Source organism: Stegodyphus dumicola, chromosome 6 (assembly GCF_044657685.1).
Source record: "Stegodyphus dumicola isolate Sdum_Otavi_A_Nest chromosome 6, ASM4465768v1".
Classification (NCBI taxonomy): Eukaryota; Metazoa; Arthropoda; class Arachnida; order Araneae; family Eresidae; genus Stegodyphus; species Stegodyphus dumicola.
Window position 1 is genome coordinate 42,285,660 of NC_140773.1, and position 15,525 is coordinate 42,301,184.

The following is a 15,525-nucleotide window of genomic DNA, read 5'->3' on the forward strand; positions in this document are numbered from 1 at the left end:
ATAGGACAAATTGAAAGTTCCATTGTGCCAGATTGCTAAAATTTCCCTTCTCTTCATAGCAGCAGAAAGAAAGTATATAAGAGCAGCTGCACTGCCCCTTAAAAAAGAGCTGCACCAATAAATTGAAAAGAATTCAAAGCAGAATGCAACTCAACTCCCTCACAACCGTTTGAGCGACATCCTGTAGTGAAAGAACAATATACATCTCTGGATCAAAAAAGAGCATTCATGTACAATTTCCACAAATTTACGCAGATGGCTGGGGCCTAGAATGTGAAAAGGGATGTGCGCTAAAAGTATACCTTAATAGCCAGTCAACAGAAGAGAAAACATTCAACTAAATATAGAAAATTGTGTTTTCCAAACAGAAGTAATAGCAATATTGCAATATTAGAAAACATCAAATACAGTATTCACCACTCCTTTACACCTCCTATCCTTTTACTGATAGCTTATGTGCCATGTAAGCAGTAGTCTCCCCAACGAATAGATCTCCAATAATTCAGAAAATCCTCAGTACTGCTTCTAACATAACTAATTCGCATTTCATAATATTATGGATCAACGTTGGCAGTAAGGGCAGTGAGGAAGTGGACGTCCTAACAAAAGCAGCAGCTAAAGGTATAAATGCAACGAAACTAACCGTTCCATGGCCAAACTCCCACTTCATAATGCAACTCAAAAGTACATTTAAAAAGTATGGCAGCCCTGGTTGGATTCCGCCGAATAGTACAAGCGTACATACGACCTATATGCAAGAATAAACTCCATCACAAACGTTGTCAGTATACAAACAATATTGCCGATCTCAGGTCACTGTCCCTTCCCCACATATTTCTTCAAGAGGAATCTCGCACATTCAGATCTATACGTATGTGGGGAGAGAAATGATCAGAGCATTACACATTCACATGCATCACAATAACAGTTCTGCACCTGAGAAGACCAACATTAGAACAAGATGTGATTCCGTACGTCAAATGGAGATCAGTCATAGCCATATGAGGAAGCGCATAACCCAAATAATGGATATTCTTTCATCAAAGAGTCTAGAACTCTCCGTAGAGTGATCCCACCCAAACATTATGCAGACAGCAGCACCTCAGCACCAGAATGGTATCGTGGACCGCAGGAAGGCGTTACAACTCTGGATAGCTAGTGTAAGGGGCCTATACCTACTTACACAGGGTAAATAATAGATGGTCCTGCATTTATAACTAACTTTACCTAACCAACCTTGACGTTTACAAGCAAGCATCACTCTCGGAGGGATTTTCACCAGTTACCTGATTTTCAAATTCAGAGTGCTATTGCTGAGTTTTAATCATTTCATTACAAGTGATTACTAATACTGAATTTCAATGAAAAAAATTACTTTCTTCCTGGGGCTTTTCCCTCCAAAAGAAAACTTGTGTTTGGGGGAGATTCGCTTTACCATGTTACCGACGAACCCAATGGTAAAATATCTTTTTGGTGTACACTACCAAGAGTTCTTGAAAGATATAATGTTCCTGAAAGTGATTTGTGCGATCACATGGGAAACTCTGGAAGTATATCAATTAAAGAATGCGCCAAATTGACTGATAAGGTTTTATATTTAAAATAAAGAATGTATCCGCGGAAGTCCCGAACATAGTATATAAAATAATTTTTGAAATTCATTTAAATGAGTTGTTGATGGAATATTTTAGTTTACTACATATCACGTTCATCGTTTGGAATTATGAAAACAAAAGTCTTTTATCATAGCAATAAAATATCAAACTTTATTTAGTGGAATTCATTTTTTTAAAAATCTTTTCGAATTTTGCATATCTTTTTAAATTCTAAATATATTTATAATGCACTCATTTGTAATATAAAAGCTTCATTAATATATTTTTAAAGAATCTAAAATGCACGCATTAAAAGGGAATTGTGTTTATGAAGCTAATATTGTTCTTAATACCCATACATTCTAGAATTCAAAAGCTATGCTTTATATTATTACTTTCTAGTTCCGCACGTTAAAACTTCTGTCCCACTTTCAAAATTAAAAGGTTACTTAGAGCAAAAGCCTTAAGGTAGAGCTTATCTGATACTTCCAGAGTCTGAATAAGCTTCTGTCTAATAGCTTTATGCTACGAAAGTTTAAAACTATAAATAATGGATTTTAAATTATTGATAAGATATTATAGCTAGTTAAAAAATAATGCAGCCCATTGAAGGAAACGAAAATTAAATACGCATTAACTTAACAAACAGTAATAAAATGACTAAAAATTAAATTCTGGAAATTAATAAGTACTTTAAATGTAATAATTCAACACAGCTAACTAAATTACATAATTGGTCCGGGTGTAACAGTTTTATTGGAATTTTTTTTTATTTTCATAAAATTTTGCAATGCTGTAGCTACTGTATCATTAAGTTGTATAATAAGCACTTATTATACAATTATATAATAATATTATATTGATATATTATATAATAACATATTTCAAAACATATATCCTATGTCTTTCACATATCAATATAAAGCACCTAAATGTTGAAGTACTGGTCATGAAAATGTGTTTTAAATTGAAGTCTGCTAAATAAAAGTCTTTGCATATTCTTAAAAAAATCGATAAATTTCTATAAACAGAGATAACGCGAACATAATTGCCCTGAATTAATGCAATGTAAGTCACTATTATTGAAAAATTTCTTTTTTAGTTCTGAAAAACGAATAAGATTTTGAAATGAAGTATTCCTCAATAATGAAAAAAACGTTCCTGATCTTTATGGGGAAAATCACATTATAGAGTCTTCAAATACGGATCATAAATCAATCAGTTAAAATGATTATCGTCAGTTCATTTTGACGTTTCAGTGCCGGATATATTTTATGATTAGCTATCCTTATTTTCAGAACCAGATCAAAGTTTAATTTGATATTACATTGCGGAATTTGAGGGGTATAAGTCAAAGCTTTTTATTCAATGTTTTTCATAAAAAAATAGTTGCTTCTAATTATACTTCATAGTATTTTAATCTTCAATAGGAAGAAAAATTTAAGACATTTTCTTTCCTTTCTAAAAGTAGCTTTTCCAATTTAATTTTATGTATTTGTTTAGTTTGCCGATTTGTGTATTTACGAAGTGTGACACACACACACACACACACACAAACAAACAAACAAACAAACAAACGAGACTAAATCTGTGGCTTGAAAACACAGTGGAGTTGGTAACAACCGTTTTGGTGACGTCATGCCACACACCTCCTCTATCCATGCGGCCAGTTTCGACTTAACTGACAACGCCAGTAGAGAGTACTGCGTCATTGAGAGAACACGTGCAACTGCAGTCTGCCGAGAAAATGCCTACTTGTAAAATTTGAACAGCGAATCAACATCAAGTTTCTTGTGAAACTTAAGAAATCAGCCACAGAGGAAACATTTCAAATGTTAATCGAGGCTTTTGGAGATGAAACTTTGTCACACGCACGTGTGTTTGAATGGTATAAGCAGGTATTAGGGGGAAGGGACAGTGTGGAAGATGATGAACGTGCTGGGCGCCACCTTAGGCGTTCATTGTGACTGAATGGGTTCCCTGTCGTCAAACTGTTAATCAATCAATACTACTACATTGAAGTATTAAAAGACTTCGTGAAATTATTAGGAAAACAAAGGTCATAGTTGTGGAGTGATGGATGACTGTTGCATCAGGACAATGCACCCGCTCACACGAATCTATCTGTCAAGCAGTTTCTGACCAGCAAAAACATTACTGTGATAGGACATCCTTTTTATTCACCTGATTTGGCTCCATGCGACTTTTTTATTTCCTTAAGTTAAATATTACTTAAAGGGAACCCATTTTATCTCAGCTGAAGAGGTTCAGGCAAAAACGGAGAATCTCCTGAAGGGCCTTCCAAAAACCTCGTTTCAGAATTGCTACCAACAGTGGCAGCACCGAATGCAGAAGTGTGTGAATGCTGAAAGGAACTACTCTGGAGGTGATAACGTTACGGAAAACTGATTCTGAAAATGCAGTGGTTTATTGGACCAGTTTCGTTTTTTTCTCTCTCTTTTTTTTTTTTTTTTTTTGTGTGTATCACACCTTGTATTTTAAGAGTATATATGCCTCTAAGTAAAATGGAAGAAAGTTCAGTAGAATATTATAGTAAAAAAGTCTGGAGAAAATGCACTTTAATTAAAATCTAAGCATGATTAAATAAATTTATTATAAAGTTTTTTTTTCCCAAAATAACCCTGAGTAAAGTTTTCTTGAAAATAGCGATTTCTTTTTAAAATATTTTTTTAAAGATTTTATCATAAAGAATCGGTTTTTAAATATGAAATATTTCGGGATTACTTCAAGAATCTCACAATAAAGCAAAAGAACTTCTTTGTAAGAGGGACAATAATGACTTTCCCAATTAATCAATTTGTTACAAGTTCTAACGTAATACTTCTGTTTCAACATATCACTTTCGGCATATTGTAATGTATATATAAATTGCCTGAGACACTGTCTGGAGACTGTTTTGAGGTTTTCTATTCATTCGTTCCTGACGTGTACCTAAAAATTTAGCTTTTATTTTATTATGCTTTCTATTTTACCGGAATTTCCTTCTACGGTTCAAATTAGTTTTAAAATAATTACTTACCTCTTTGTCGTTAATGTACCAATGTAGCTCTGCTGGAGGTTGTGATTTGGATGCTGTACAATTGATGTCAACAATATCACCGATATCATAGTTGCTTTTTCCTCCTTTAATAATTGGACCATCTTTATGAGCACCTATTCGCAACCCATTTTGCGTTGCAAAACAAAGGCATTTTAGAATCAAGTTTACTAAATGAATTTTTAAAACTAAATGCTTAATTGTTCATATTAAATTAAATGCATAAGATACCTTTTATTGTATGAATTAAATGATGTCACTTTTCACCAATAGTTAAAAGCAGGAGAGGTTTGTGATTTTCATATTTTGACGTAAGAATGCATACTTCATTTCTTAACTTTTATTTAAATTAAAATAAGCAACTTCCCTAATCTAAAAGGGAAAAACCTTCAACTCTTACATGGAATAAAGGCTTCAAATAGATACTCAAAATATGTATGTACTGTTTCGGTTACAGCCGAAAACATTGCGGTCGAAAACGTCTCGGAGAAAACAACGCAAGGCGAAAATGTCATGCTACAAAACATCATGAAAGAAAAACATCGCAAAGAGAAAACATCCCAGTTTTAAAACATCGTGGTACAAAACATCGTCGTCGAAAATAAAGCGGTTCAAAAACTTCGCAGTTTAAAAACATCGTCGTTGAAAATATCGTGGTAAAAATAAAGTATCTACAAATCATCGAATGACGATAACATCGCAGAAATGATTTTTCAAGTTTTAATAATTGTAAATGGATATTCCCATAATGATTTGTGAGCGCAAGATAGAAAGAAAGATAATTTTTACTTTCATATTTTTTGTTACTTAATAAATTTTTGCTGAGAAAATAGGAAGAAAGCTTAAACATAGAAAATTAATGCAACTTATAGCACTTAATAGAATTTTAAACCGACATAGTTAACTAACAAAGGCCATTAATAAATCATTTTTATACAGTTTTTACTGGTAATATTTCATGAAAAGTGTAATCTATAAATTGCATTGGATTTTCTATGCTTAAGTTTCCTTCTTACTTTTTCAGCAAAAATTTATTAGTTAATAATAAAAATCTGAAAGTAAAAATTATCCTTCTTTACATCATGCACTCCCAAATCATTATGGGAATAACCATTTGCAATTATTAAAACCTGAAAAAACTACGATGTTTTAGAAACTGCGATGTTTTCTCCCACGATGTTTTGTAGCACGACGTTTTCGCCTTGCGTTGTTTTCTCCGCGACGTTTCCCCCGCTATGTTATCGGCGCACACCACCGTTTCAAATGTTTCTATAATTAAATCGTTGGTAACAAGGGAAAATCTGTCGACACACAGCTTAATTGCAGAGACTTTTAATACAAATGTAGCAGAAACAAATAAAAATAATAAACCAAGATTTTAGTTGAAAAATGCTAAAATGAATAATGCTCACCAGCTTTTACCCAGGCATTTGCCTCACTCGCAAAATAATATATAGAACCCCCGCGTAAAGATAAAGAAAGAAAGATCTATTCGTTATCGGAAACTAAGAGAAAAAAACTGTTCAAACCTGGTTCCGTCAGTGAAAAGGAAATTTTAGTAATCACTAATCATTATTGTTTCACTAATCATTATTGTTTCACTAATCATTATTATCATTATTGCAGGATTATCTTTATATGTAAAACAAGAAAAAAAAAAAAAAAAAAAGAAATGGGCGTAATACAGCCTAAAGGAACGCTTTCTTCATTTACGTGCACATACACATTTCGAGAGCATTTGTGTTAAACACATTTAAAAACAGCAATATTTTTAGAAATCCTAATAGACAGTCTCGCTTGCTGAAGATAAAAAGGTTTTATTTCGTACAGTGTTGCCAATGCTCTAATTGAAATCGTTGAATTTTTTAATCAAAAATTCGTTACAGCTTTTCAAAATATGAAATAGATAATAAAGCAAATTCGAAATTTCAAATTCGGGCTTTCAGGTGCCCATATTCGGATGGAGGACTACGTTGTTCAAAATTTGATGGCTCTAGGTACCATTGTTTTTCACAATGCGAGAAACATAAATACATTCATGCAGATTATTCTTTATTTAATTTCTTTAAATATAATATAGGGCGAAAATATTTAGTGACAACAATATGAAAAAGGTGATTGACGCGAAATGCGTTTCGGGAGTATATAGCCCAAAAAATTGTTAAATTCAACTCAAGGTACTACGAAGAAAACGTCTTACGTTCGATATTTACAGAAGAAATTTCATTTCTTTGTCGCGGTAACTGTATAAGAGTGAAACTTCAAGATAAAGCAGCAAGTCATACTTCGAAAGATACCACCGTATTTACTTGAAAAAATAAAGATGGACACGGTTATTACATATATACCTTTCAACGTATACTTGTTAAGTCTCTTGACATTTCACTAATAGACTATATTTCTTTTGTCCCTTGAAAAGAGCTCATTCTAAGCATAAACCCACCACGTTTGATGAATGCTGGAAAGTGGTGAAAGAAGAATGGAAGAATTATAAGGTATTTCTCCCACTTTCCTAGCGCGCCTTCGTGGTGTAACGGTAGCACGCTGGGCCGGTATTCCAGAGGTCCGTGGTTCGATTCCCGGCGAAGGCGGTTGCTAATTTTTCATCCCTCTGGCTTCCAGTTTACCTGATGTTTCTACAGTGGCGCCCGAACTTAAAGGGTGTTGGATGATAGTTCTCCTCACCCAGGATTTGGTGATTGGGTTCCCTAAAAACCCCAGTCGACCTTTAAAAGGGGGAGTATATAATGTATTTCTCCCACCTTCTTGGCGTGCCTTCGTGGTGTAGTGGTCCTGCACACTGAGCCGGTATTTCAGAGGTCCGTCAGAGATTCCCGGCGAAGGCGGTTACATATTTTTCATCTTTTCTGCTTCCAATTAACCTAATGACTCTAAAAGTGGCGCCCGAACTAAAAGGGTTGTGGATGATGATTCTCCACACCCAGGATTTGGCGACTAGGTCCCCTAAAACCCTAGTCGCCCTTTAAAAAGGGGAGTATATAAGGTATTTCTCCCACTTTTCTAGCGTGCCTTCGTAGTGTAACGGTAGCACGCTGGGCCGGTATTCCAGAGGTCCGTGATTCGATTCCCGGTGAAGGCGGTTGCATATTTTTCATCTTTTCTGCTTCCAATTAACCTAATGACTCTACAACATTACTTCTCGAAATTTTAAGAAAAGCCCTTCTATCATAGAAATCACCATGCACACTTATAGCCCAGAAAAAAGGCTATCAGTTGGAACATTTAAAAATACTCTTTACATTTTAAATATCAATTAAAGTGCTCCGAGTTCGTTCTAAAAATGTGTGAACACTCTCTGTGTAGTTGTTAGGTAATGCTCTATTAAAATAAAATTGTTAGCTAACTTTCTGGTAAAGGTGTCTAAAATCGATTTGTAATAATGTTTTAACATTAAGTTTCTTTCATTTTATACCTTATTTCGTTACGTTTTTGCTCAGTCCAGTGGTTTATGAAAATTTTGAGACAAACGACACAAGTTAAAATGAGGATGAAATCGTAACGGGTGTTTCGAGTAGAATTCTGGCCACTGTGCTGCTACTTGCCTCGAGATCCTCCATCAGAATTGGAAAAACTTTTAATATTTCTTTTAATATTTAAAACATCTGACGTCACGCATAGGAAGAGCAGAAAGTTAGATGCTTATTTCTGTCCATCCCATACAGTGTTGCGGCTGTGCGTAGAATTTGCTGAAATTACTCTAGCTAATATATTCTAGATTAATCGAGAGCTGTAAAAAGGAGAATCCGGATTAATTTTATTCTAGTACTGTGCTTGTCATGAGGAATGAAGTTTTACATTAACTTTTAATATTCACCAGGTACGCAAAAGGTAAAACTTTTGAGTTTACCTTTTGCGTACGCGGTGAATATTAAAATAGGCAACGACGTGTCAACCAGTTGAGTTAACTTCTAAAAGACAGCCGTTATGCCCAACAAGTAGTTCAGCTAAGCAGTTAGACACCTTTACATGTTATAAATGTAAATAAAATAATTAAGAACCATTATTTCAAAAATTGCAGTAAATATTATGTGATTAAAAAATTTAACTGAGATACAGTGCTAAAGGAAGTACACAACTATTCCTATTTCAATTAAAAGTGGCTGTGTCATTCTGTGTACTATTTTACTGCCGCTTCACGCACTAGAATTCTGTATGGTATGTAACTGCATTTAATCTTTGCATATAATTAATCATTTATAACTGAGAACAGGAAATTTGGAGTTATTATATTAATTTCTGTTTGCTGCAGATTTTGAGCATATTAATGATAAATCTACTGACGACAAATGTGGACGTCATTTTCATTTGGTTGCATATATTAAATTAGCATCCAAAACAAAAAGAACAATTTTCAGAACAAAAAGAGCAATGTTCTTCTTTTAATATTTCTATACTCGGTGAACTCGCTGTTAATGGGGATGGGTAAATCGGATTAACCGGACCTTACAGAAGAAAAACAGTTGAGTTTTTTATTGCAGACAAATTAAAAAAAAATATTAACAGAAAACCATCAGCACAGAAGAAACATGAGGAAACAAAAGAGATAGCTGCGATAATATTTGGGAGTTATTTTTGTCAGCAATATAAAAAAAAATATTAACAGAAAACCATCAGCACAGAAGAAACATGAGGAAACAAAAGAGATAGCTGCGATAATATTTGGGAGTTATTTTTGTCAGCAATATAAAAAAAAATATTAACAGAAAACCATCAGCACAGAAGAAACATGAGGAAACAAAAGAGATAGCTGCGATAATATTTGGGAGTTATTTTTGTCAGCAATATAAAAAAAATATTAACAGAAAACCATCAGCACAGAAGAAACATGAGGAAACAAAAGAGATAGCTGCGATAATATTTGGGAGTTATTTTTGTCAGCAATATAAAAAAAAAATATTAACAGAAAACCATCAGCACAGAAGAAACATGAGGAAACAAAAGAGATAGCTGCGATAATATTTGGGAGTTATTTTTGTCAGCAATATAAAAAAAAATATTAACAGAAAACCATCAGCACAGAAGAAACATGAGGAAACAAAAGAGATAGCTGCGATAATATTTGGGAGTTATTTTTGTCAGCAATATAAAAAAAAAATATTAACAGAAAACCATCAGCACAGAAGAAACATGAGGAAACAAAAGAGATAGCTGCGATAATATTTGGGAGTTATTTTTGTCAGCAATATAAAAAAAAAATATTAACAGAAAACCATCAGCACAGAAGAAACATGAGGAAACAAAAGAGATAGCTGCGATAATATTTGGGAGTTATTTTTGTCAGCAATATAAAAAAAAAATATTAACAGAAAACCATCAGCACAGAAGAAACATGAGGAAACAAAAGAGATAGCTGCGATAATATTTGGGAGTTATTTTTGTCAGCAATATAAAAAAAAATATTAACAGAAAACCATCAGCACAGAAGAAACATGAGGAAACAAAAGAGATAGCTGCGATAATATTTGGGAGTTATTTTTGTCAGCAATATAAAAAAAAAATATTAACAGAAAACCATCAGCACAGAAGAAACATGAGGAAACAAAAGAGATAGGTGCGATAATATTTGGGAGTTATTTTTGTCAGTAACAAATACGTAATTTAATTGCATATAGGTGTGTATCGCTTGACTTCTTTCGATATACAAGAGAAACAAGAACATTAAAAACGATTGCTTTTAAAGTTAAAACATTAATGTTAGAACATTTAATGATAAAGCATTTAATATTAGAATGTTAAAAACAATAACTTTTAAAACGATTGTTTTTAATGTTCCTGTTTTGGTGTGTGTTAATTAAAAACAATATTTTAATATTAATTAACCCTTTGGCTCTTGCGAGATTCAGAAATTCTTTCATCTCAAATACGCGCGATATCTGCCCGTTGTAAATTTATATTGCGAGCTGGATCGTTTGTGCCTATTGCGATACTTTACCAGAGTGTGAGCTGAGCTTGTTCAGGGCCATCAAAAGGGTGAAAATGATATTTTTTAATGCTGATTTAGGTTACGTAACCAATTGAATTTAATCTTTTAATTTAACTGCTTGAAAATAAAGATAAATTATGAAAAGCAAGTGGGCTTTTGTTTGGATTATTTTATTATGGCAAAGCACTCGAGGGCTATCTACCTAAGTGAAGGGATACCTTCGTGGATAACTTTCTAAGGAAAATGCTCGGATGTACGTTACACATGGCGGAAACCCACAAAAATCCCCATGCAGCCAGCCAGCTAACTGGACCGAACCAAACCGAACTACCAGGGCTCAGCGACCTTACCGCTGGACCTATAATGTAGGCTATTCCTCTATCCTCTTTTTAACTGCTTTCGGATCAACCGTCGTTTTGCATTAACTGTTAACGTCATCCCAGTGTTATACAGTCTAATCAGAAGTCGACTATATGTCAATGGAAGTTGATGTGAAACAGAATGTAAATGGTTGCACATTTTGATTCATTCTAAGACAGTTCATTTTATTTTTAAGAGTCGATTTAACAATGATTATTTACTTCAGAGTATGTACATATAAATTATAAACTGTTGTTAAAAATAACAACTCCCAAATATTATGGCACCATCACCATCTGCTGTCACTGCAGTTAACCCATGCATTTTTCTTTTTTTAACTTTCAGTAACCAGTTTACGCTGATGGTTTGTGATAGTAATTTTTCTATCGATTTATAATAAACGCAATTAATGTTTTTTAAGACAGAGACTATAATTGACTATAAGTCATTTAAATTTCAAATGTTCTGATACGCAAAAGTTATTAAGTATAGTGCAATTTATCAAAGGGAAACATAAGTTTCGGAGATCAGATATTAGTTTCATTCGAAATTCGTGTTCCTAAACACAAATAGCATGAAAACCTACTCACCGTAATCTGTAAAGACAGTCCCATGGTGAGTAGTTGCATTATTGGAGATCAGAATCTCTTTGCTTCTGAGCGTGTGAGCTTGTGATATGATGGCCTCGCAGACAAGTTTCATCCTCCCGCTCCAGAAATGTCCAGATGTGGCCTTGAATGTCAAGATCAGAGTTGATGTATATAGACCATCAGGCGACTCGTCTGGAGGTAGATAAACAATCTCATCTTTTCTTGCCTGAAAAACAATACCTAAACATCGAATTTGCGACAGGCTTCTCAGAAAACATAAATCTAGATACGCAAAAGCAAAAATATTGCTTTTAATGGAGGATATTCAATGGAGGCAAAATACAGTAAAACATCTTTCTGTATTTAATGTGCTTTTAAAATTCTACTTTCACATCTGTTTCCTGGAAATAGCAATAATTTAATTGCGTATTTTACAGCTATAGAAATAAATTAATTTAAATTTTAGTCAACTAACTGACTTAAATGGTTTAGATTTAATGTTCTCAATACACATAAACATAAAAAGAATATTGAAACAACATCGAATATTGACAGATGTTTCTTTAACGCTCATGGAAACATGTATCCTCAAAAACTAAAATACAAACCATTAATATTGTATTAATTAAAAGGGAGTATTTAATTCTGAAACGCAGTTTCAGTTCATTTTAAATTATCTTTTATTATTAAGCTCGAAGAGAAACAACTCTGCGAGAAATGCATTCACACTAATTCTACAAGATCAAAAGGGAAGTCTTTTCATAATGTGAGTCAACGATAAAACGTTTCCCAGTCTGCACGCGGTGCGTTTATCGCATCATTTGGAAGTGTTCTTCAGGATTGAATTTGGCGCAAAATTTCAGGAGTTGATTTATTTTATTAATTTTATTGCTCATTGTTTGCTCAAAGTTTGAGTTATGCTGTAAAGTGAAACAATAAAATAATTGATACCCCCTTCGTATAATTATTATTTAATATTATTTTTTATTTAACATCCTTTAATATTCGTTAATCTTATCGACGTGTCTCGGGATGTATATATAACTTTAAATTTGGATTTATTCTCTACTGTTTGCTTCTCCTATTCTCATTTCCATGCAACATCGAGTTTTGCGCGTTCGCTTATTTGATTTGTTAGATAATCGGGGTATATTAGCAATGTATAAAAGTTATTTCGAAATATAATGAAATAATGTTTCAATAGGATGTGTAAAGTCGTCATCGACTTTAATTTCTAATTCCCACCGTCCTGCAGTATGCAGAAAAATGTAGAAATTACTTTCTGCTGTTCTTTCCCCTTTTCATGAAACGGTAGACCGTTGTACATTTCGGGCCAAGATACATAGAAAACATACATAGAAAAAAATCCGTAGTTAAATTCGGGTGCGGATTTTCCGTAGCTAGATTTGATAAAAATTCTTACCGCACTGGAAGATGGGATAGCTGTATGTAATATCCCGTAAAAGGATATGCGAGTAGATGAAGAACAATCGTAATGTAAACAAGCCTTTTTCTTCGAACCCATGGCAGATATTTAAAAATAGATTATTTACATTAACTTTAGATTCCGGAAGATTTTCAAGCTCATCTTGCTTGTTGAAGAAACACAACGAAGAGAACATATTTTTAGTAGAAAGTAATTTCATTTGTGATTATCTAGTGTACAAGTGATCCACCACTTCCCTTTTACAAACGATCCTACCATTACTACACGAAAGCACGTCAGAAGGAAGAGAAAGTACCTCATACTCCTGAAAATCTTACTCTAATTCTTAATTCCCTGTTGCTTCCTGAACAGACTCTTAAGCATTTCAGATTAATCTTCATTGTCAGCACCTCCTAAATCTACCAATACACTCTCCAGTTCCACAAAGTTAAATAAACACTACATTATGTTCCTTCTTATGAATTAAAAGTAGATTAAAACTAAAAAAATTCCATATAAATTGAAAATAAATCATAATGTCTATTTGTATGGCTTTGATATTCATTAAACAGTGAAAATCCTCAGTTTATAAAAGGCCGTTCGTCAACCGAAGTGTTCATAAACCGAAACAATTTTGATCCCACGAATTAATGTAAACTGGATTAATTTGCTCCTGAACCACAGATTATTGTTTATGTGAACTATATAGTAACACTTTGTGCTAAAGTGCATCACACAAAACCAATGCAATTCCTTAAATATAAAATAAAAGGAGATAAACATTGTATAAAACTAATAAAATATACGAAAACTCTGTTTAATTTTACCGTAGCTGTATGAAAGAGGAAGTACCTTATTAGTGGAAAATGAGCAAGAAGAGACCATTACTTGGATACGAAATTTGCATTCATAAGAACATCAGGTAACTGAAGAGGCATCGTCTATTATCTTTTCTTTGTCTGTAATGCGCACTTAATTCTGCTTGAGACTAAATCGTCTTGTGGTTCGTTTAAAAGTTATCATCATTTTTGTTGTATGCATCATGATATCATCATATAAAATGTTTCTAACGTGAAACATGACATTGTTATTAAATGCTGGTGTCATAACTTGGTATTGTTTTATCAGGGAACTGTGAGATTAAAACTTTGTGTTTTAGCCCATTATGCAGAAATTGCGCGGATGAAAGGTTTAGAATCATATTTCCTTCTCTTCTAAAGATTTTTCTTTCACAATCGCTTTTTGTTTCTGCTTCTGAAGTTGTTTTAATTATGTGTTGCTGAGCTAATTTTTATGGTCCTTAGTAACTTATCCCTTTGCCTTGATTGCCAACTTCCTAGACCATGGTGTTGCCTAGATTACAGAAATATTATCCATAGATTATCCATAGATTACAGAAAAGACCTAAATCCTCAAAGTCTCTACCTGCAATTCAATCTGATCACAATTTTCTCCATGTCGAATGCTTAGCCCTGTATGTTACGTACTGCCAGGTTTTGTTAATGTTAGCTAAGCAACGGAAAATATTGCTAAAATGATGCTTTTAGACGTCCCCGAGCGTTATATGGAGCACAGGCTACCCACAAAATACATTTCAAAATTTAATGTTGCCGAATTTAGTGCTAATAAATGAAGACACCGTTTGTCAAACATTGCATTTTTTTGGTAAGATAATTTGTTATGGGAACTGAATTGTTGATGAAGTGAGGCGTTCGTAATCCAAGTTTCCATTCTATATGATTCTTCCTTTAGCTTTAATTTAACGTTTAAGTTTTTTGGCAAATTTGTTCTCTTTTTTTAGAGCTGAGAAATCTAAAAGTACTTCCGTATAAATTAATGAGTCACAACTGCTTTTTCTCTGTGCACCATTTTAACTTTCAAAATATTTCAATTCAATTTTCTAGCTTTGTAAAGTGAGGTAAATTGCATTTATTTTTCTTAAGCAGTTAATTCCATTAGCGTTCATAGCGTTCATATTATTGGTTTTAATAACATTTGAGAGAATTTAAACCTTTACTTTTTAGTTTTATATAAAAACGAATATACACAACCGCCATCACTGCATCCTGCTGTTAAATGTAGTTTTTGTTTGATAACTTTAGAGTTTAAACTTTACTCTTTATCCTTAGATAAAAAGAATGCATAATCAGCATCACTAAAACCAATTTTCAACGACTCATTACAGCAAGTAAAAAAAGGGCTCCGCATGAAACAGTAAATATTTAAGAAACAACTTTTTATTAAAAAAAGTAACACTTCTTAGTTAAAAGACTTTTATGAAATTTTGTATTTTTTGAAGTCGTATGTAAAACTTTTAGGCGACGGTTTAGGCGACTAATTTTTGTCGCCAAATTTGGCGGGAAATCATCGAAAGTCGTCAAATTTGGCGACATTTTGGTCCGATCCCTGTATCATCGTAATAGGCATATTAATTGAAGAATAACTGTAACTGATGTTCTGTGTAGTTGTAACCTTAAATTGAACCTCATATTCCTTCCTGTAATTTCGAGAAGCAAAAGTACTAGAAATATCTCCGCGGCCGGGTGGAAACT

At 33.3% G+C, this 15,525-nt stretch overlaps 1 protein-coding gene across 1 annotated transcript in view; it reads right to left on the reverse strand.

The window, feature by feature from the left end:
- The window catches only part of LOC118197109 (cell adhesion molecule 1-like), a 266,910-nt gene that overhangs the window by 11,952 nt on the left and 239,433 nt on the right, over positions 1–15,525 (reverse strand). Inside the window, exons 5-6 of the mRNA XM_085818256.1 lie at positions 11,548–11,773; positions 4,636–4,769 (exon numbers count right to left, since the gene is read on the reverse strand). Of these exons, the coding sequence (XP_085674382.1) occupies positions 4,636–4,769; positions 11,548–11,773 (360 nt within the window). The remainder of the gene's footprint in view (positions 1–4,635; positions 4,770–11,547; positions 11,774–15,525) is intronic.